Here is a 23,764-nt window from a genome sequence, read left to right as displayed (position 1 = left end):
TCTGTCCCAAGCTGATCCTGAACTCAGGAATCTGTCTGCCTTTGTAAGCATAAACAACAACAAACAAACAAACAAAAACAAGCAAGCTTTAGCTGGATTGGATCTCCTGCAATCCCTCTCCCAGAATCTCTTTATCTCCTTCCTTAGTATCTTTCTGACAAATTGACTCATAGTGTAGCTGCCTTTGTTCCTTTAGATTCATGAAGCCCTTCATATAATTCATATTACATCCTTATTTTTTTATAGTTGAGAAATTAAATGTTTTCAAATTTATGGTTTTAGAGTTTTTCCCCACAGCCTTAAGTGCTGTCCTGAAGGTCCCAGCGTTTACCATTTTGCTGAGACATTAACCACACCTTTGCCTTCTGGACTGGTGCTGTCTCTCTCTGATTATCGTGGAGTTGTTAACATTAACAGGGAGGACATTCCCTAAAAGGAGGAATGTAAAATATGTACATTTTTATACCAACGAGCCTTATGCCCACGGCAGCTGTGGACACTAGAGGCCCACACCTGCTAGCCCTGTCCCAGGGCGGGCAGGAACCATGTCACTGTGTCCCCACCAAGGCCATGCTGGTCCCAGCAAAAACATGTTTGTCTTGGTCAGGTTTCCAAGGAAAATGGAACTGCTTGGCAAATTGCTGACAAGGAAACAAGTGTACTTTATGATTTATTGTTATTAAATGATCTACCTTTGCTATATGGTCATATTTCTCGTTTGCAGCTCTCAAAATCTTACCCACCCTGCCTGCCTTCAACATTCTTACTGTTTCAGAAGAGTGAGATGTACACAATTTTCTTTTATGTTCAAATTGTGTGTATGTGCATACATGTGTATTCATGTTTTTTGTAAGTGTGTATGTGCACATGTGTGTACATGCATGTGGAGGCCAGAGAACAATCTGGGTGTCATTCCTGGGAAACCACTGATTTCACTTTGAGGCAGGGTCTCCCTCTATGGCTGGGAACTAACACTGACTGGCCACTGAGACTCAGAGACCCATATGTTTCTGCCTCCCCAATGCTGGGATTCAATCCTGGACCGTCACCTCTGTTTTATTTATTAAGTGTGTGTGTGTGTGTGTGATACGTGCACATGGCAGTCAGGAGACGACTCTGCAGAGTCAGTTCTAGCCATCCATCTTCACGGAGGAATGGAACTCAGCTCTCAGGTTTGTACTACTGGGTGGCAATCACCTTTGCTGCTGAGCCATCTTGCTGATGCCACTTCTGAGTTTTTACCTGGTTTGGAGATTAAACCCAGGTCCTTGTGCTTTTGGAGCAAACACTGTAATGACTGATGTATCTTACTAGTTTCCTCTCCTCTCCTCTCCTCTCCTCTCCTCTCCTCTCCTCTCCTCTCCTCTCCTCTTTTCTTGGCCCCTTCCCCATTTCTCTCTCAGATTTGAGACAGAGTCTCATGTATCCCAGGCTGGCCTTGAACTCAATGTGAAGATACAGAAGACTTTGGACTCCTGATCCTCCTGCCTCTACCTCCCAGACTCTAAGGTTCTAAGCATGAGTCACCGTGCCTGCAGCTCCTGCTAGTAATTTTGCGTTCTCTCACATCTACTTGACTCTTTGGCTATAAATCTCCATTTGTCCTTGTATTAAAAATTCAGTCCAGACTCTACTGCATGAAAAAACCCATTCCAGGGTGACGAGACAGTGCAATGTTGAAAAGATATTGCTTATACAATGTCATTGGAAAAACTGTTTCTATGTGCAAAACAATAAGAAGCTGGCAATCTCCTTACTGAATGCATACACAAAAGAAATGAATCCACCCTCTCCTCTCCCCTCCCCTTCCCTCCCCCCTCCTCTCCCTTCCCTAATGTCTTTTTTGAGACAGGTTTGCCTGTCTGATGCCTTCCTTCCTTCCTTCCTTCCTTCCTTCCTTCCTTCCTTCCTTCCTTCCTTCCTTCCTTTCTTTCTTTCTTTCTTTCTTTCTTTCTTTCTTTCTTTCTTTCTTTCTTTCTTTCTTTCTTTCTTTCTTTCTTTCTTTCTTTCTTTCTTTCTTTCTTTCTTTCTTTTCTTTTGACAGAGTTTTTCTAAATAGCCCTGGCTGTCCTGGAAACACTGTGTAGAAGAGGCTGGATCCACCTACTTCTGTCTCTTGAGTGCTGAGTTTAAAGACATGCACCACCACTCTCAGCTTGAAATTATCACATTTTAAAGAAATCTACAATAAATATTAATTGCAGAACCGTCAAAATAACTGTGGTATGGTAACAAACCTCAATCAATAGATGAATGGATAAAGAAAATATACTAGTTATATCTATATACTATATGTATGTATAACTGCATATGATATATCTAAGCATATGACATATACCTATGCATAACTATACATACATATGCATATATTCATGTAGATGATATACACATGTGTGTGTGTGTGTGTGTAGGCACTTGTGCATAATGGACTATTAAATTTAAAAAGGAGAATACTTCCTGGGCTCACTTGTATTTTAAAATCTCAAAACACTCAAATATACATTGACAGAAAATGGCACAGTGAATTTGGGCAAGGGTAAGGGAGATGAGATAAGAAGATGTAAATCAAAAGCAATATAATAATATACAATGGAGGGTAGACAGAATGAGGAGCATTCAGTATGAGGCCCAAGTTTATTACATTGTAATAGGGATTTTGGTTGTTGTTGTTGAGTAGATTTAGTTGGTCATGTCACATATCACACAGAGTATAACCTATGTGGGATGACATGGAATTTTACCATGTGTACATACCTTAGAACATTATGTATGAACCTCAAATACACATAATAAATTTTATTTGTTAAAATTTTTTCATAATATGCTGAGCTGACTGGCAAGCTGTTCCATCTGGTCCAGTAGTGTCATGACCATTATGGAGTTAATCAACTGCCTTCTGGTTAACCATGAGACCTGCTCCACTGGAGGAATTTCATGCCTGGTACTGGTCCAAAGTCCGTGACTGGGGACATCATAGGTTCACAGGCCACAATGGGGAACCTACTCTTGTCATGGTAAGTAGTTGTGCTTTCGAACTTGCTTCCAAATCTTTATAGATTTATGGTGACTTTGGTCAGAGAGGCTCCATTCTACAGTGGTTAGTTAACAGTGCAGAGACTCGTGCCGGGTCAAAGTGTGAGTAACTGTGAGTGCTTAGCTGTGGATGGGTCGTCTGAATTCGCCTCTCTCCACCCAAGGCTCAGAGAACATTGAGGAAGAGGGTAGGTGGGAAGAATCTAAGAGCTGTGAGTGTGGAGTTCTGAGTGTGAAACGGCTATAGACATCATCACCTCACAGCCATCGTCATAGTTGCCTGCAGAAGACCTGCACACGGTCAAGACAGTCAACATCTCAGTGTGGCTCCCGGGTAGAGGAGCTTTTGGCAGATGATAGTGCTGAGGGAGGAAGAGTCATGCCCTTTAGGGACATGGGTACAGGTGCCCTGGGCACACACCTGTGCACATATAGGCTGCACTAATGGACTCAGGAACTTATTAATAGCAATGACAAACAGTAGAGCTGCAGGTGGGTGGGTGTCTTAGGCAGGGTTTCTATTCCTGCACAAACATCATGACCAAGAAGCAAGTTGGGGAGGAAGGGTTTATTCAGCTTATAGTTCCACATTGCTGTTCATCACCAAAGGAAGACAGGTCTGGAACTCAAGCAGGTCAGGAAGCAGGAGCTGATGCAGAGGCCATGGAGGGATGTTTTTTACTGACTTGCTTCCCCTGGCTTGCTCAGCTTGCTTTTTTCAAGACTACCAGCCCAGGGATGGCACCACCCACAAGGGGCCCTCCCCACTTGATCACTAATTGAGAAAATGCCCCACAGCTGGATCTCATGAAGGCACTTCCCCCACTGAAGCTCCTTTCTCTGTGATAACTCCAGCCTGTGTCAAGTTGACACCCAAAACCACCAGTACAGGGGGAGAAGGAGCGGGAGCACTAAGAGGTGTCAGGCAGAGGCACTGGAAGGCACAGTGATAAAAGTTGTATAGATCTATGAAATTTTGAAAGAATAAATAAAAATAATACATTTACAAAAAAAGCCATTATAGCTCTCTGACTCTCTTCTCTCTCTGACCCCCTTTGTCCCCCTCTCCTCTTCCTCCTCACACCCTCTTTCCACATGTTCCTGGCTGGCTTTCTCCCTCCTCCCCCTCCTCCCCTCCTCCCCTCCTCCTCTTCTTCTCCCCCTCCTCCCTCTCCTCCTCTCCCGCTCCTCTCCTCGTCCTCCTCCTCCTCCTTCCCCCCCTACCTCTACTCCCTCTCCCATCTTAACCCCCTTTCCCATGTCTTCAAATAAACTCTATTCTATACTAAAAAATAAATAAATAAATAAAAAGCCATTATAACATGAATGAGAAGAAAGACAAGAGTCAGGTACCCCCAGTGCTGCTAATTCAACATCTGCCATGGACGGCAGCTCTGTGTAAAGGGCAGAGAAGACAGAACTCTGGGAGATGGGGCAATTGGAGGTGGCGATCAGGCTTAGGGTGTAGCCCCCTCCACCCAGCATGCTCTCTCAGGTGTCTTTTCTCAGGAGACACCTCAAAACTGCTAGTCATGCTAGAACTTTCTCTCCTTGTGCAGTTTTCAGAAGGGAAGGAACTGGGGCAGAGCTGGGTACAGAGGCAGCCCACAGTCACACCAGGTCATGCGAGTTCACTCCCTGTAGGACAGGAAGACACAGAGCCCAGGTGCTGGGTCACTGACGATGGTGGGAGGTAGACCTGAGTGCCCACCCCCACCCAGCAGCAGAGGTGCCAGGTCCTGCTGAGCCACTGATGGCCACACCCTCTTGCACCATGCCTCTTCTTGCATCAGGATGAGAGCGTTGCCCTGGATGTCACACAGGCACATGATCCCACCCTCTTTCCCGTTCCTCCCCAAACTTCTCTGGCTTGTCAGCAGCCCTGGAAAGCAAAGGAAAGCCAAGCGAGCCCAGCTTCAGCTTCATGGAGGCCAGAGTCCTGGGCTCATGACAGAGGAGCACAGATGGCCACTTCCTGGTCCGGGACTCTGACCTCCAGTCACACTCCTCAACTCTGACAACTTAGCCAAGCTCCGGCTCTGTGGACATGGATGCTACCAGCCCCAGGCAGGCTTCTAGGTATGGACCCCTTGACTTCTTTCCCAGAGTGACAACCCTGGAAATGACCTCTCTTAGCATGTATGCCACCCCTGAAGGGTGTGCTTTCCTCCTCTGCCTGTGTCAGGTCCCTTTTGCCTGGACACAACAGCCTAAGACTAGTTCCTGGATACCAGGAAACAGCATAGTGAGGTTTCCGTTGCGGTGAGCCCTCACTTCAGTGACTCAGGATGGTCCCATTTCTCCTGCTATTTCATTTGGAGCGATGTGGTCCAGAGTCACTTTAAGGAGGAGGGGTGGGGTGTGTGTACATGTGTGTGTGTGTTTGTGTGTGTGTCTGTGTGTGGTGTATTTTCTGTAATGTGCTGTGTTATACATGTGTGTATTATATATATAACACATGGCATATGTGTATTGTGTGTATATATGTGATGTGTGTGGATTTATTTTTTGTTTTTTTTTTTTTTTGGCGTGCTCTGTGCTAATTGGGTCTGGAACTGAACAAGGGATATGAGCTGTGTGTCCCCTATCCCCCAGCTGGTTAGGAGGCAACTCTCCATATTCCTGGGTTTCCATTCTCTCTCCCTTCCCTGCCTGCTTTACCTCCATGCACTGCTCTGACCATCATGACAGTTTTGAGCTTCTGTACTGTGTATGCAGTGCAGGGCCAGACTCTTGACCCACATAATGACCTCCTGTGCCTTATCTGATTCCGACTCTCTCCAGGGGCTGGGCAGGGAGCAGTTCCCACAGAAGGAACGAGGGGTCTGTGTGGTCATGGTTTTTTTCTGTGTGCAGGGCACAGGGGATTCCCACGAGGCCTGTGAAGTGGGTGCAGGGGCAGACACAAGAGGTGCAAAAGGAGAAAGTCAGGTTGCAAGGGCAGGGGCCAGCGCAGGCCCCCAGCACTTTGAGCACCTACCCACAATTCCTCATTCTGCTTTTGCACTTCCTGTACTCTTATGGGTTCTATTCACATAAACAGACTCAAAGCCTTGGGAATACTATGAGAACAGCCATCCTTTCCCCAACCCCTGCCCCCAACACCATTACAGCATTACCCTGGCTGTCAGACCCCCAATCAAAGAATGAACAGAAGCTGGGCATGGTAGTGCATATTCCAAAATCCCAGCACTTGGGGGACAGAGACAAGAGGACCATCTTAAATTTTGAGACTAGCTGGTTTGCATAGGGAGTTCCAGTTCTGGTTACACAGACCAGGTTATGTAGATCCTCTCTCTCAAAAAAAGGGGGGGGAGGTGTGGCTTGGAGAGATGCTCAGGGGTTGGACACTTGCTGTCCTTTGTCAGGATCTGAGCTTGGTTCACAGAATCCACATCAGGCACCCCAGCTCTAACTCCAGCTCTAGAGGATCTGACACCCTCTTCTGGCCTCCCTGGGTACTCACATACATGTAACATACATGCAAGTAGAAAGACAGATGGACTTCAAGACAGACTGTAGAATAGACCTCAGGATAGACTCTGAGGGCAAATCTCTAGACATTCAGCACACACCCTCAGGATTGACACCCCTCTCTCCACCACATCACAGGCCCGAACACAGACCCTCCAAGACAGATCCCTGAGAGCAGGCATCCTGGGATGACCTTCTGCAAGACAATATCTTCTGGACAGAGTCCCATGCCAATCTTAGAAGCAGGCATCTCTTTGCCTGTCTAGTCTAAGAGTTTCCAGGTTCTTGGCATCTTATTTAGAAAATTAAAATAAAGACACACATAGATTAGCAAAAGTGGTGAGGACTTTATTCAAAGCAAAGTGACAGTGCAGGTCAGAATGTGCCCCTTGAGAGAGCAGTGGTCCACACAAGTGAAGGTACTCGGGGGTCCTGGTTCCCCTTTAGGGCTTTCCTTTCAAGAGCTTCAGAAGAAAAAGGAGTTCGGTTGCTGGGAGGTGTCATGCTGTTGGCTCTCTGTTTTGACTGACAGGCTTGGGTTATGTAAGTCTTTGCTTATTACACATGTCTTTTCCGAAAATGCGTCTGATTTTAATAATCTTTATGCCCAATTATGCCTAGCTATAAGATGGCAAATAGGGGGTTCTCCCCGAAAGGTCCTCAAGGGACACAGTTTGTCTTATCATGCATTGTTGTCTATAACTAGTGTAGGATGGCTCAGCCCATCTCTCTTGGTTTCAAGATGTGTTCTAGGATATGTTTGAATAGAGAAAGGACTTTATCAAGGGTTGACAAAGGAGAGGAACTTACCTCCATTGCTCAAAGCAGGTATACATGTGGCCTGGTGCAAGTGGGGTCCTGACTTGCTGTTTGTTCCAATCTCTTGTTGGCCAACCTCTGCATCCCTAGGGCAGTATAACCCTTTCCCACACCTCAGCAGAGGATATGATCTCCTTCATGATACGAGTGATGAGAAGACGGTGAGCCCTGGCCTGAAGACAATCCCTTGCCTCAAAACACATCCCAGTTCTAGAAGTGTTACAGGTCACTCACACTAGGAGCATCTCAACCCCACCTGACATTCTGCTCAATTACATTTCATTTTTCTTCTACTATGGTCTTGTTGTCTGTAAGTACTCATGTGCATGCATGCATGTGTTCATGCACGCGCATGAACACACATTTTTTAGAGCTAGAATTTCATTTAGTGTAATCTGTCCTTGAACTTGCCACGTAGCCGAGGCTGGCCTTGAACTTCTGATCCTCCTAGTCTCCACCTCCTGTCTTAGTTAAGGTTTCTATTGCTATAAATACTACAACCAGAAGCAACTCAGGGAAGGAAGGGCTTATTTTAGCTTATAACTCTTAGGACCATCAGTGGGGAAAGTGTTAGGCCCAAAGGAAACTCCAATTCCCTAAACGCCAAAAGGCAGTCCAAATGCCCAGAAATGAACTCAACCTGGGCTCTAGGAGGATTTCTGGCAGCTGGATAAAATCCAGAATTGCTCAGGAACTTGTGAGACTGGTTCTTACTTACCAAAAGCAGTCATTTCTCTTACCTCTGCCAGAAGGGACTTAGAGCTACCTGTGATGACTATTAGCATATCAAAGCACATGCTGGCCAGCCGGTCTCAAGGCTCAGTCAGTGTCACCTGATATTTGTGACATTTCAAAATCCATGCCAGCTAGCATCCAATCCTGTCTCACTTCCTCCCCTCTCCTAACCTCCCTCCAGCTCATGGCTTCCCCCTCCCCAGCTACCCATTCACCTCTACTCCCGCTGTTCCTGCTATGCAGACCTCCCCCCATCTCTGTTTTGCCCAGTCTGCTGGCTCTGTTCCGCGTACTTCTTTCTCTGTCTGCTCTGGACTCTTCCAGTTGCCCCTGGCTGTGGGTTCTCTTATATCTACAACAAAAAATGCTCCCATTAGGCATACCACAGAGTGGTCATTGCCAGCAGTTTATACAGAAAGCCAAGGCGGAAACCTGGAGACGGGAACTGAAGAAGAAACTGGAAGAATGTTGCTTACAGGTTTCCTTCCGACGGCTTGCTCAGTGTGCTTTCTTATACAACCCAAGACCACCTTACACACGATGGCACCTCCTACATCTACCAATGATCAATTAAGAAAATGCCCTCACAGGCTTGCCTACAGACCAATCTGATAGAAGCATTGTCTCATATGAAATTCCGTCTTCCCAGATGACCTTGGCTTGTCTCAAGTTGACCTAAAAACTAGCCAGTACACCTCCCAACTGCCCCCTGCCTTAATATTTTGGACCTAGGAAAATTGTGTGTGTGTGGTATATGTACACGTGTGTATGCTCAGGTGTGGAGGTCAGGGGAGGCTGTTGGGTATTCTGATCTAGCCAGTTCCATTTTGTGACCCTGAAGGAGGGTCTCTCAAAAATCCTGAAGCTAGAATCCAGCCCCCAATGCCCAGCGAGTCGCTTTTTGTAACACTGGGGTCACAGACGCATGCAGCCACATCTAGCTTTTCACGTGGGTGCTTTGGATTTGTGCTCAGGCCTGTGTGCTTACACAGAAAGTGCTCCTGTGCCCTGCCTTGTCTCTTCAGTCCAGCCTGAGCTACATGAAACATTGTCTCAAAATCTTTTAGAAATGCAGTTTTAACGTTAGCAAGGGGTTCACTTTTGTGGTTTAGAACTGGCATTTGAAATTTTTATAGCACCTATACTGCCCTGTTAGAGACAGAGTCACCTTTAGTCCAGCTGTCCTGGAACTTGCTGTGGAGCTCATACTGACCTCAAAGCCGTGGAAAGCCTCCGACCTCAGCCTCCAGAGAGCCGGGGTGACAGGTGTGAGCCCCCGATGGCCATTTTTATCTCCGTTGCTCAGTTCACTCCTTTTTAAACATCATGCAAGTGGGGAGTCGCTATAGAAGTATCATGTGATTTTCTGGTCCATGGCATTGCTGACGTTCTTTGGAGACACCCGGGTCACCCTAAGAAGCAGCCTGCTGCGTTGTCCTCTGACTGGAACTATGTCTGTCTCAGATGATTGCCTCCTGCTGAAGATCCCGTGAGCATGAGATGTAGTTATATCGGGTACCGTGAGATGGGGTTTGAGGAGCTGGTGATGTTCTTGCTGGATGAGATCAGGTTTCAGGAGCCCTCCCGGCTCTAGATTTCAGAAGGCCAGAACGAGGCCAGGCCGTGCCAGGCGGCAGGGGCCTGTGCCTGTTGGGCTTGCTCTCTTCACTGTTTCCACCAGGCCCAGGCTTGCTCCTGCTGCATGGAGTCTTCAGGTACAGTCTTTACATGGGTCTGCTCCAACCCTCTCCGTCCCACAAAGGGAGGGACAGGGAAGGGCGACGGCCTTCCAAAGGGCTATGGAAAACTAGGCTCAAGCCCTGGAAGCTGGAGATGTGTCAGAAGAGCACTCACCGGGGGCTCATCAAGCAGGAAACAAACTTAACTCTGGAGTTCCTGCTCCAAGCGCCCTGGAGCACTGGAGGAAGGAGGAAGAGGTGGCTCTTTCCTAGAAGAAAATCTAGAAGGGAAGGGTGATGGAGAGAGAGCCGGAGGCAAGTCTGGACTAACACAGTGAGCTCCAGGTTAGCTGGGCTACGTGGTCAAACCCCCATCTCACAAAAGTAAGCAAGGAGAGGTGAAAGAGGAAGGGGAAGAGAAGGAAGAGAAAAGACAGAGAGAGGGGGGAGAAAGAGAGAGAGAGAGAGAGAGAAGAGGGAGGGAGGGAGGGAGGGATGGAGAGAGGGAGAGAGAGAGAGAAAGCCCCCCTCAGGTCTGATGATGGAGGCAGTAGGAGGAAAGCGTGGATGCTGAGGTGAAAGACTCTAAGAAGCAGCACTGAGACACACACAGAGACTCCGACGGTTCGAATCTCTCCCAAGGCTTCTGGCCAAGAACTGGTGGAAAGATTCATTAAACCCCTAGTGAGAGGCAGGGGGTGGGAGCTTTGTGTGGCGAGCACATGTTTGTACACGATCCCTCAGGACCTGGGCTCTCTTCTGCAGGGCTGCCCCTCTGCTTCTGGTGGCAGAGTCATGTCAACGGAGGAGTGTCAAGACAGTGGAGGAGCTCTGCTGTGGGAGAGAGGCCTGGCCTGACTGCCCGCCCTCAGACAGACTCAAGGAGCTGGAGCCGTCTGGTCCCTGGAGACCTGGGATCCCCTGCTGGGCTTCTGTGAGAACCCAAGGAAGCCTGCTGGGCCAGGGCTCCGGACCACCTTCGGGCTTCCTTTGTCATCCCCACAGCCCAGTTCTAGATCCATGGGGACTCTGGTTTCCACAGCAATAACAGAAATGACCTGCAGGTGTATTTTGAAGTAGACAAAGGGACAGAGTTAGTTTTACTTTGTTAGTTTTGTTTTAGTTTTGAAGACAGGGTCTCATGGATCCCCTGATGGGCTCGGACTACAGCTGAGGACCCTGAATCCTGGGTGCTTCCTCCCTCCCTCTCCCCCTCCCCCTCCCAAGTGCTGGGATGACAGGTGTTCACCACCATGTGCAGCTCTGTTTTTTATCTTTCTAATGGTACATAATGATCACACAGATCCCCAGAGCACAGCGTGATAATTTAGCACCTACTACAGCGTGTGATCATAGGGCAGAGGCGGTGTTTCTATCTGCTTACACAATCACTGTTGTTCAATATCATTTCAAATCCCCCTTTCTTGCTCTTTATAAGATACACAAGAAAGCTGGGCATAGTGGGTGGTACATGCCTGGGCTCCCATCACATGGGAGGCTGAGGCTGGAGGATGCAGAGTTCAAGGCTAGTCCATGCTCCAGAGTAAGAATCTATCTCAAAATTAAACAAAAGCTGGGCGTGGTGAGTCAGGCCCCACTCCAACACTTGGGAGGTAGAGGCAGAAGAATTAGGAATTCAAGGGCAGCTTTGACTACTCTGAGTGTGAAGCTAATTTGAGCTACCTGAGATCCTGTCTCAGTAAACAAACCAAAATATATTAATTGAGTTGTCAGTTAGTTACCTTATTGTAAAAAATTTGAACCTTTTCTTCCTTCCTTCCTTCCTTCCTTCCTTCCTTCCTTCCTTCCTTCCTTCCTTCCTTTCCTTTCTTTCTTTCTTTTTCCTTTTTCACACACACACACACACACACACACACACACACACACACACACACACACACACACTATGTGTATACGAGTGTTGTGCTTGTATGTCTGTGTACCATGTGTGCAGAAGAAGGTATTGAACCCTTTGGAACTGAGGTAAGCCCCATGGAGGGCTGGGAACTGAACCTAGGTCCTCTGCAAGAGCAGCCAGCACTATAACCAACGAGCCACCTCTCCAATTCCCCCTTGGTAGACTCTTGTTGTTTTTATTAGATAGGGTTTTTCTGTGTAGACCTGGCTGTCTTAGAATTCCCTCTGGATATCAGGCTAGCTTCAAACTCTGAAATCTGCCTGTCTCTGATGTTTTTTTTTGGAGCCAGGATCTCATATAGTAAATTCCAGACCAACCTGAGCTTCTCTGAGTGAGGCCTTATCTCAATGAAACAGACTCAGGATGTAAGATTCTCCTGGCCTGCTCCTCACTTGCAGATTTTAGTCATTTCTCTAAGAAGTCATTACACCTAGACCCACAGTGTTTCTGTGGCCACACGAGGCTTAGGGTCCACGCCGATGGACAGGTCAGACATGGCTCCTGATCCCAGCAGACACATGGATTTTTCGTGGTCACCCCACCATAGACACAGGTCACAGCCACTGTTTAAAGCAAAGCGTGGGTGGCGGGACGCTAGAGCTGTGGATCTGGGGCCGACTTCAGCTGTGTAGTAAATGCCTGTGGTTACCTGGGCCACCACAGGCTTCCTGGCTCCATCTGTTTTCCGCATGTAGTTGGGGACTGCAGGTTGTTTTGCTACCTCTTGAAGCTCAAAGATGCTTCGTTCTCTTTCGCTCTGCTCTGTAGTAACTGTGTTGGAATGACTGTCCAGGGCAGAGCAACTGACAGGAAAGAGAGCAGCCCAGTGCGAACTTCCTCCACGCAGGCAAAAACAGCTTGAGAGCAGTTGTGTTTCCTAGAAGGCCCAGCCTTTTTAAACGGGATTGCTGGTAATTTCAAGCACCATTTTCCAGCAATGCAGTTAAGGTGATGGCTGCATACAGTATGCATGCGTTAAAGTATCATATTGAATCATGCTCGTATGGGCAATGAATGAATAAATGCAAATTAGTGCCTCACAAGGGAGCAAAGAGGGAAACCCCCAGACTTCCGGTTTCCAAAGCAGTTTGAATCCACTTCCTTAGTACTAACTAGTTCCATTCCTCGAAGACAGAGGAAAGGAGTGAATCCAAGGTGTGGAAAATAGGCTGGAGTCGGATGATAGTGATGGTGATGATGGTGTGTGTGTGTGTGTGTGGTGTGTATGTGTGTGGTGTGTGTGTGTGTGTGGTATGTGTGTGGTGTGTGTGTGGTGTGTTTGTGTGGTGTGTGTGTGTGTGGTGTGTGTGTGGTGTGTGTGTGTGTAGTGTGTATGTGTGTGGTGTGTGTGTGTGTGGTGTGTATGTGTGTGGTGTGTATGTGTGTGTGTGTGTGGTGTGTGTGTGGTGTGTGTGTGTGTGGTGTGTGTGTGTGTGGTGTGTGTGTGTATGTGTGTGTGTGTGTTCATTCCTCAAAAATAATTGTCAAGCCAGATGCCAAGCGTGCAGGTTCACAGAGGGAGTCTGGAGACTAGGATAGGCCCTGAGGAAAGCAGACAGAAGCAGATTGTAAGGGTGAGGGGAAGGATGAGGAGCGACAAGTCCAGACGAAACCCTGGCTCCTAGCCGCAGGCCTGGTGTCTGTGAAGATCGCAGAGGCTGGAGGAAAACCTCTGTCCCTCGCGTCCTTCCCTCTGTCTGCTCATCTACACTCCTCAGCCCACCATCGTTCTGTCTGCTCGTTTCTCAGTTGTTGGATGAACTGTTAGGAGCCCAAGCTCTGTGCAGATGAAACTGAATTCTGATTCAACCTGGATAAGACAGGTTGAGCAATTATCTAACGTACCAGGAACAGAGGGACACGGTGCTGGGTGGGGTGTCTGAGAGAACAATCAGTCATACACAGATGGCAATTCCTCTGCTCCCATTCTCTGGAATGCTACGTGTTTCAGTGGCAAACTATGTTCTTGGAGAAAGGTACCTAATCGAGCTTCTCTTCACCAACATGGGGAAAGAGGCACAGGAACAACCTGTATTAGTCAGCTCAGACTGTGTAAGAAAATACCGTAGAGTACATGGATGGGTGTCTCAAGGAAGGTATCACTGATGGGTTTGGCCTCTTCAAAGGCTTCTCCTCATCCCCTCCTCATGGGTATTGCCTTTCAGTGTGGGCATCTCTGATGTTTCTCTCTAGTGTTCACATTTCCTCTTCCTTTTTATTAATACAATATTATTATTACTTTTTTGAGGATTTCATACAGTGTAGCTTGATCATAGTCACTCCCAAGTCCTCCCCCTAACTCCCCAGGCCCACCTTTTCCTCCCTACTCCATCTGCCTAATTTTTTTTCAGAAGAGACTATCTCAAAGTAGACAAACGTCCTTTGGCTCTTCCAATCCTTCTACCCCTCAGACCCCCCCTGCCCCATCTTCCTCACTGTTCCTTGAGCCTTAGTTGTAGGGAGTGTGTTGTAGATGTATCTGTTGGGGCTGGGTACATAACAGTCAGTTGTTCTCTGTCTGTGTTTTGACTGGTTGTATCTTTCTGTAATGGTCTCTGCTGAGGAACCGTCTTTGTTAGGGGAGGAGAGCGACACTTCCCTGTGGGTATAAGGATCAGTGTTTAGGATGCAGCAGTTTAGGAAAGAGGCTGTTGTTCTCTTGGAGGGCCCATGGCTTACACTCTTTCTCTTCTTATGAGGATATCTCATTGGGGGGAGGACTCAGCTCGCAGCTCCATTTGAACTCATTCATCTTTTCAAAGGCTATCATCCCTAAATAGAGTTGCAACTCTAAGATCTTTTGTTTTAAAGCTTCAATATATAAGTCTGGGGAGACTCAGTCTGTCCCACAACACAGACAACAGTTTTGAAAATAAGAACTCAACTGACACAAGACACACACCTTTGAGAGACTCCCAGAGGAAAGGTGTGACCCACCTTTCCCATAGCTGAGCCAGAATTGATAGAATCAAGTCAGAAAAGATGTTCGGAACACAGGCTCACTGCAGGGCAAACTCGAACTTCAGGAAGCCATGACCATCTCTTAGAGGCAGCCCTGTGATGATCCTCTGGGGCTTGGGAACCTGGTGACCTATCATACACACTTTGGGGACTATTTGTTATATAAGGTTTCAGGCTCCCGATCTTTGGTCTTCCATAATGGTGCTTAACTAAGGGTCTTCTCATGATGGACAGTCTATCCACCTCAAATGGTGTTGGAAATGGGAAAAAAAGCCAATGTGATGTGCAGGTCTATGTCGTTTGTGTGTATGGCCGTCCCACTGACTGAGGGGAAGGACAGTGATTTGGGCAGACATTCAGCCTGTGTCATTCCCTGAGTGAGAGGCTTTGGAACCTGAGGGGCATTTGTGGGCCAGCAGGAAGAGTGGCAGGTAAGCTTGGGAGGACACATGACTAAGGCTCTCTTAGGTAGGGGAGTGCCTGGTACATTGCGTCATAGGTCCAGTGATAAATCTTCCTCAGATCAAGGGTTATAGCCAGTCTTCCCTCATCCCCAGGTGTTTGCTTTACTGCCGTATCCACAGCTATGTTCCCAGGCTGGCTGGCTCTCGTCTTCTTGTCTGTGCTGAGCTTGGATACCCAGGCCTTCAACAGCAAGCTTGTAAAGTGCTTTGAGGATCCCAAGTATGAAGAGTTGCTGCAGCTGGCTCGAAATGGACTGGGACAGACGGCTGAGAGGAAGCAAGTGGTGGTGATTGGGGCAGGCATGGCTGGACTCACTGCTGCTAAGGCCTTGCAGGATGCTGGCCACCAGGTATGTGATGGGGCAGGGGAGACTCTCTTGTAGGAAGACTGGGCTCTAAAGAGGGAGGCAGAAGCCCAAACCATGGGCACCTCTGGGGGACTGGGACCAAATGAAGCTCTAGGGTTCTAGAGTAGCTGGGGTGGGAGGGCAGACGAGCTTGCTCAGTAACAAAGACCAAGTTTCAGAAAGAGGCGGGAAGAAGCTAGTGCTGTTGCTCAGCGATGGGGGGGGGGGGGGGGGAGGAAGACCATGTGGTTTCCATCCTCAGTACTGAAAAAGGAAGGAAAGGAGGAAGGGAGGGAAGGAAGGATGGATGGAGGAAGAGAGGAAGGGATGGAGGGATGGAGGAAAGGAGAGATGAGAAGGAGAGGAGGGATGGAGGGAGGTATGGATGATGGAGGGATGGAGGGAAGGAAGGAGGGAAGAAAGGAGGGAGAGAGGAAGGGGAAAAGGAAGGGAAGGAAGAAAAAAGGGAAGGAGAAAGGGATGGATGGATGGAGGACTAGGAAGGCTAGTAACTAAATCTGGGTCTGCTGCAGGGGAGCAGGATGTTGTGTGTGGGGGATGTGACAAGCCCCACTGAGTTTATTAAAGAGCTGTCTTTCCAGGTGACTGTCCTGGAGGCCTCAGGGCGTGTAGGTGGCAGAATCGAGACTCACCGAGTTCCTGGAGCACAGTGGTATATAGAGCTGGGTGCCATGAGGATCCCCATCAATCACAGGTACTCTTGAGGACAGTGGTGGTAAAGAAGGAAGGACAGGATGAGGGCTGTCACACCAGGAGGCCCTTGTAGACGGCAGTGGATGGATGGACGCCCAGGGGTTAGCCTCTGATTCAACTCATCTGCTAGCCCTAGGGCAGCCTAGGAGCCTTTCCCAGCCTTGGTGTTTAATCCATGTGAGAAGATAACTGTACTAGGCTTGACTGCCAAGCAGGCTGGGCTGCAGATCTCAGATGATAGGTGGTCTAAGATAAACCTGTCGCAAGGTCAAAAGCAGCCTATTGAGCATGCAAATGAGAGGAAGCCTCAGGACCTTTCTGAAGGCGTGAGACGTTTGGAGAATGTAGCTAGAAGGTTAGGGAGTAGTCAACATAACCTCCAGGAAGGGGGCCCCGAGGGCATACTCCTGGGACAGGGATATGCCTCACTGTGCCTCCAGGAACTGGAGCGGTCACAGCTGAAAATGTGAAGGTCACAGATTCCACACAAAGTGGCAGAGATCTCTGCCAGCATAGAAGGTCACTCGTAGGGAGTCTAGCCTCATAGCTTCTAGTCTTGTGTGATAACCAAGGTACTTGGCATTCGTGGAGGAAGGGCGAGGGTGGTCTTGGTGAATCCAAGGGACTCAGGGATTAAGCCCAGGGAGCAGGAGGCACTGTTAGCTCTCGGAGCCTGAGGAGTCTCTGACCCCCTTCCACAGGCTTTCTCATGAGCTCATCAAAAAATTTGGGCTGATGTTAAAGGAATTCTGCCCTTGCCATAACCAGACCTGGGTGCTGGTCAACGGAGTTCGGCAGCGCTCGGGGGCAGTGCAGGCCGACCCTGGACTGCTGGGTTACTCGGTAAGAGCTGATGAAGTGGGGAAGACCGCAGAACAGCTCTTTGATGCTTCGCTGAGAAAGGTAAGGCAAAGCGAGGGGGACCCCCTACCTCCTCCCTCAGAGCCACCCTGCAGAGACACCCTTAAGTTCCTTCGGTTCCCCAGGGAAGAACTTTGAGTGACCCTCAGGTCGAGTACAGGACGCCTACCCCAGATTGGCCATCACTGGCCTCTTTCCCTCTTGTGACTCTGTCCGGTGTCAGCCACAGACTCTTCATGGATTGTATTCTTGGACACCAGACCTCTGCGCATGTACAAACGTGTACAAAGTAGCTCCCATGGAATCATCATGGTGGGACGACCTCACTGCAGAGAGACCCACAAGCTGGACTCTGGGGTTGGGTGTGTTGTGTGACCCCATGAAAATTATTTGAGGGCTCCCTTCTCTCCTCTCCATATTTCCAGAGCCTCTTGTTCCCAGGTTGTTGTGAGGATTAAGTGACTGGGATGTGTCACAGTGATAAGATGGTGGCAGCCCCAGGACCAGTGCTCAGACCACAGCTGTCATCATGACTGATGGTTTGTCAAGGGAGAACAATAAGCAGTGTGTCTGAACTGCCTGTCGCCTTCTAGACCTGGCCCGTCAGTGACAATGCCTTTGTCTCATCTGACCCATGGCCTGGAGGGACCTCAGTGTGAGAATGATCTCAGTGGGAACAGAGAGCACTCCCTGGAGACCTTGCCAGGTGCCCCTTATGCTGCTCACTCACTCAGGAACAGCGTGCTGGCCTCTCTCAGCAGCGCTGTGGGGCTGGCCCTCTGGCTCCTACACGCTCGCTCGCAGTTGCTTAGAAGTCCACAGAAATGTCAGTGCAGGACAAGGAGGCAGACTCCCCATGTAGAAACCTTAAGTCTGACAGGGGAATCTGGACACCTACCTTTGTATGTCTGGTGTTATTTTAAGGAGAGGTGAGATTCCCACCATGCCAGTTTTAGGACACAGTTCTAGATCCCAGTATTCATATAAAGTGTCACCCAACCCTCCCCCCACACACACACCACACACAGACACATACACATACCACACACACACACACACACACCACACCATACACAGACCACACACCACAACATACCATACACATGCCACAAAGCACACACACACCATAAATGCACCACACACCACATACCACACACCTTACACACACACCATATACACACACACCATGCAACATACATATACACACACACATACACCATACCACACACAGGCACATACCACACACAGGCACACACACACACACACACACACACACACACACACACATGCTGTTGAACAAGCACGGTACATATGGGTGGATGGGGCAGTGTTAACAATCTATGCGGGCTGACCCTCACCACATGTCTTCCATGTCTTCTTCCCTCTTAGATTGTGGAAGAGCTGAAGAACAGTACCTGCCAGGAGGTCCTGGAGAAGTATGACTCCTTCTCCACCAAGGTCAGTCCTAAGACTTTATGTCCCTCTGTGCCCTGAAACTCTGCAGTGGGACTGTCACCTGGGGCTGATTGTGCTGCACTTTCCTAGTCTTTCCTGTCTGGCCAGAGAGGATGCAAGCTCCGGCATGCTGGGGAAGAAGAGAGAAAGAGGGAGAGAGAGGGAAGGAAGGATGGGTGGAAGGGACTCAACAGAAAGCACTCTGAGGAGGGCAGTCCAGCTACTTTTTAGAGCTTCTGTATCAAGCGTTCTCTGTAATACCTGGGGGATCAAAGGCAGACTAAGATGTGAAAAGCCTTGTATAGATCAGTGTGTGTTGCTTAATGTTTCAAAATGTATATTTAGATGTTCACATAGTTCTGCAAAAGTTACAATACTTACTTGCATATCATAGTTTTGCGAAGGTCTCAATGCTTACTTCTGTGTCACTTGCCTACATACTTTCTGGGGACCACTGTTATAAGTATGGAGGTCACCACTGATGAAAACATCTTTTGTAATGAATGACCCCAGTGAGAAGCCAGAAGGGCTGGGGCTGAGGGGAATAGTCCACTGGTATAAGAGCTGATCTTCGCTGAGGCCCTGGATTCAATCTCCTGTACTACAGATACAAAAACACAAGGAGAGTTCCTGGCGTAGCCCCTCCTGGGGCTGTTGGCTCATGGGTCCTGGAGCCAGCCCACCATGGGCCTGGCAAGGGGAAGGATAATAGGTATTCTCCAGCTGATCCTGAGATAGAAGCTGATAGTCACTCTCGGGTCCTGACCATTCTAAGTAGGCTGTGGTTTGCCTCTGTGGGCTGCTTGCTTCAAATGTTGGGTGGATCAAAGCCTGTCGTCATGTGTAGTCTGATCGCTGCATACTCAAGGTTTGGTGTGAAGAAGAGAGAGAAGGAGACAGAGAATAAAGAAAAGTCAGAGATGGGCAAGACCCACATCCACTGTAACACACACCCAGACTTGGGCACAAAGAAGCTCTGTGAGCCTTGATATTGATGGTCCTGACAGGCCTGGCTTGTGTTCAGCACCCTGGTGTTGCTGTTCCTAGGATTTCATGGCCCTCCAGTTTTACTCTGGTTTAAACGAGTATGTTGAATAGAGGCATTTCCCCCCAACCAATGGTACCCAAGCATTCTATCAGGTTCTGTCAGTACCTGGCCTTTAGCCCTGCCTGTGCTGGTGACAAGGACCAACTCAGCCCCGGGCAAACTGGATGGTCATCCACTCTAACTAGTGAAGCCATTCCAGCCAGGTTTGTCACGTCCACGATGGCTTTATCTGAGACAAGGAGCAGCGACAAAGCATAGGGTACAATCAGGGCAACAGGTGCACCAGGAGCCAGCGCTGAGGTCACTTGCTGATGGAGTGGCTGGTCAGCAGGTGATGGGGCAGGAGTGGGAGGTTTGGGCAGGAGATGTTTTCGGTTCTCGGATTGTTCTGAGAAGCCAGGCTGGGCCCACATGGATGGACGTGGAGACCCTGTCAGTTTTCCCACCTAACGAAGTAGGACTCCTTGCTGTTATCTGAGAGAATTGCCGGGATTAAAGACTAAGAAGAGAGTCTGTAGGCTGAGAACTATACCTACTATAGCGATTTTCCCAGTAGACCAAGGGGGGTCAGAGGGTATACGTCTGTCCCACCTTGTCCAGGTCTGTTCCTTGCTGTCCCCGGGTAAATAGCAAGTGCCCACATGTTGTCTCCCTGTGCGTTCTCACCAACTTGTCTTATTTCCTCATGCGTGAGGACAGGAGTACCTGATCAAGGTGGGAAACCTGAGCCGAGGGGCCGTGCAGATGATCGGCGACCTGCTGAACACCGACTCCGGTTACTACGAGGCCTTTACAGAGACCCTGCGTGGCATCATCTCCTTCTTCCAAGAGCCCCGGTGAGAACTGGGGTCACTAGTTACTGATGAAGATAGTGGTGAAAGGGGGGGGGGGCTAAGAAACCAGGAGAAAATCTCCCCACCCCCACTCCCAGAATGGGAAGCCAGGTAATCTCATTCAGGAGGCAGAGGCAGGAGAATCACTCTGAATTTAAGGTTAGTCTAAAAAGAAAAGAAAAAGAAAAGGTAGAATGGAGGAATAATCAGAGACCCAGGCTCCAAGAAATCTCAGAGTCACTCACTGGAATGGATGGCGGTGTTAAACACCTAGCGTAGAACTCGGAGCCAAGCCTTCTGTTATGCTGTCTACCTTGGGACCCCACTCTGAGAACCTCTGATTAAGGGTTTACCAAGAGTGTGTTGCTGTAAGCCTCATCTGTTCTGTGACAGGGACTGTGACCTCAGCCCTGCTTAAGGGATACTTGTCATCTTTCAGCCCCGGGGAAGACTGGGCTGCAGGGATGTAAAACCAAGGCTCCAGTCACCACTGGTCACCAACCATGTGATCTGTAGCTATAAAGATAAAAGGGCGCCTGGCAAGGTGGTATGCACCTGTAATGCCAACACTCAGGAGGTGGAGTCAGGAGGACCTGTTGGTCCAGGCCCAGCTTATCTCAAAACAACAACAACAACAAAAAGATAAAGATGAACTGGTCCTGTGGAAAAAACAAGCCTCAGGGCAGCTGAGCTGGAGCCTCTGGCATCGCTTTATCTAGACATATTGGTTTTTTGTTTTTTTGTTTTTGGCCTAGACCTCTACCCTTTTTATCAACTTAAATCTGAGCCAAGAACTAACTGCCTTTAGGATGCCCAGGAGGGGAGGAAGTTTCTAGACAGACTAAATAAAACAGCTCTGTGTGTTTGGGCTACTTGCCTTGAGAAGCCCCTGAGGACATTATGAAGGGGTTGTAAGAACCCCAGGCCAGGGCCGGTGATCTGGCTTAATTGCTAGACGGTTTGACGAGCTTGCTTGAAGCCCTGGCTTCCATCCTAGCACCACATGAAACTGGGAGGGGCAGCAAAAGCCTATAACCTCAGCACCTGGGAGGTGGAGGCAGGAGGATCAGAAGTCCAATTCTGGGTCTTTGTCAGCTTAAGACCAGGCATTCTGGGTGGCCATAGGAGGTAAGTGACCCAGAGGAGGGGTGTGTGAGCTCCCAGCAGATTCACTCTTTTGATGGGTCACCGCAGAGCAGATGCACTCTTCCGATTGGTCACCCTAAAGCAGTGCCTTTCTCTAATTCCCTGGAGCTAACAGACATTTGGTTTGGCCTTGGTTCTTTGCCAACTTTTTATCCCTGTGAAAAATATCTGGAACGCATCTGAGAAGGGACTAAGTCATTGTCCAGTTCCAGCAGCCTGTCCCCCAAAGGGCCTGTCCATCAACCCACTCCTCTCCCTCTCTGCTGGTTCATTCTCAGGTTCGATGAAATCGTTGGAGGGTTTGACCAACTCCCCCAGGCCCTGCACAGTTCTCTCCTCCCAGGGACTGTCTGGTTCTACTCCCCAGCAGAGGAAGTGGAGACGTCTGGAGACTGTGTTCACGTCACCTACAGAACACCTGACCCTCTGCAGCCCAGGGCGCGGCTGACTGCGGATTTTGTTGTGGTGGCCACCACTGCTAAGGCTGCCCGCCTCCTTCGCTTCCAGCCACCGCTCTCTCTCAGCAAGCAGGATGCTTTGCGCTCCGTTCACTACAATAGCGCCACTAAAGTAATCCTGGCCTGCACACAGCGTTTCTGGGAACGAGATGGCATTTTCAGCGGCAAATCTAGCACCGACCGGCCTTCCCGTTTCATCTACTATCCCAACCACATCTTCCCCAACGGCGCGGGGGTCATCCTGGCATCTTACACCCTGGATGATGACTCTGTGTTCTTCACAGCCCTGGACCACACTCGGGTGGTGGACATTGTTCTGGATGACCTAGCTGCTATTCACAATCGCCCCAAAGAAGACCTCCGTGCTCTCTGTCCTTACTCCGCAATCAAGAACTGGAGTCAAGACCCTTATTCCATGGGTGGCTTTGCCTTCTTTACCCCCTACCAATATGTGGACTATGCCCAGGAACTCAGCCAGCCGGAAGGGCCGGTCTTCTTCGCAGGTGAGCACACAGATCTGCCTCATGGCTGGATCGACACTGCTATCAAGTCAGGGCTCAGGGTGGCGAAGAACATTCAGGAATCTGTGGACTTGGCTTTGACCAGGAACCCCAGAAATACAAAAGAATTCTTCTCCAAAACTGAACTGTAAACAACTATATGGGCCCCAGGAACTAGGGTGATTCCAAACAAATTTGTCCATCAGGAGACAAATACAAAACCTACTCTCACCCAACTTTGCCTTGGCTCAGAGACTTGACCTGAGGCCCATGACTGGAGCCCCAAGGTGACTGCCTGTGACTTTGGATTTATGACAGGAGCTCAGCAAGAACTTGTGGCATAGAGATTATAAGCAATAAAATTGAATTCAACTCTCACTTTCATTTTTATTTACAATTTTTTTAAATTAAATTTTATTTATTCAGTGTGTGTGTATGCATGTGTGTGTATGCATATGTGTATGCATGTGTGTGTGTGCACACACACACACATGCAAATGCCATGGTTTGAGGCATGGAGGTCAGAGGAAAACATTGGGAAGTCGGTTCTTTTCTTCCACCATGTGCATCCCAGGGACTGAGCTCAGACCACTAGCTCGGCCACAGGGATCTTTATCCTCTGTGCCATATGACCAGCCCAGGTGTTTCATGACAGTCTAGTGCCATCTAAATAATTTTAGAGTAGAGTCCTGAGGGCAGGTGAGACCCTTGCCTTTCTTAGGCCTCTTCTTTTGTTCTTTATCTGAGTCGGGTCCTAGCTCTGTCTTAGATTTGTATTGTTATGAAGGCACCATGACAAAGGCAGCTTACAGAAAAAAGAGTTTATTGGTGGCTTACAGTTTCAGAGGGTGAGCCCTTGGTCATCGCAGTGGGGAGCATAGCTGCAGGCATATAGCTGGCCTTTGCTACTTTGTGGGTTCTTCTCTTTCCTACCCTTTATCCCCCTTTCATCTCCTATTACTAGATAGAAAAGGGGAAAGAGAGGAAAGAGAGAGAGAGATTCTTGAATCTAATTTCTTTCCTTTTGTTTCTACTTTGAGCACAGCTACTAACATATCGCAAACAACCCCCCTGAATGACCACCAACCCCATCTCATTTATATAGCCTCTGAAAAGTTGCCAAAATTCTAAATATCACACAATTGCAGAAACTATCTGCAGCTGGCAAAAACACACCTCTGCTAGAGCCTGAGGCAAATCATAGTCTGCTGCTGTGGACAGTCCAAAGCAGGTCCATACCTAGGATTACAATGAAAAAAATATTCTTATACTACTTCTATGTTGCTTTAAGGAGACCAGAATCCCAGAATTCTCTTTAC

At 48.6% G+C, this 23,764-nt stretch overlaps 1 protein-coding gene across 2 annotated transcripts; it reads left to right on the top strand.

The window, feature by feature from the left end:
- Positions 1 to 4,853: 4,853 nt before the first annotated feature.
- On the top strand, positions 4,854 to 22,797 carry LOC127693934 (L-amino-acid oxidase-like). Of its 2 annotated transcripts, none has more exons than XM_052195230.1 (7): positions 4,854 to 5,112; positions 15,204 to 15,433; positions 16,033 to 16,145; positions 16,846 to 17,047; positions 18,395 to 18,463; positions 20,208 to 20,344; positions 21,766 to 22,797. In XM_052195230.1, exons 1-7 carry the CDS (start codon positions 5,085 to 5,087, stop codon positions 22,595 to 22,597), a joined length of 1,611 nt encoding a protein of 536 aa, XP_052051190.1. In that variant the 5' UTR covers positions 4,854 to 5,084; the 3' UTR covers positions 22,598 to 22,797. The 2 variants fall into 2 exon arrangements, with proteins under 2 accessions (XP_052051190.1, XP_052051188.1); XM_052195228.1 differs by having other exon boundaries at positions 15,177 to 15,433.
- The last annotated feature ends 967 nt before the right edge of the window (positions 22,798 to 23,764 follow it).

The sequence above is a fragment of the Apodemus sylvaticus genome, chromosome 10 (assembly GCF_947179515.1).
Source record: "Apodemus sylvaticus chromosome 10, mApoSyl1.1, whole genome shotgun sequence".
Taxonomy (NCBI): Eukaryota; Metazoa; Chordata; class Mammalia; order Rodentia; family Muridae; genus Apodemus; species Apodemus sylvaticus.
Note: the sequence above shows the minus strand (reverse complement) of the source record. Positions and strands in the feature narration are given on the sequence as shown.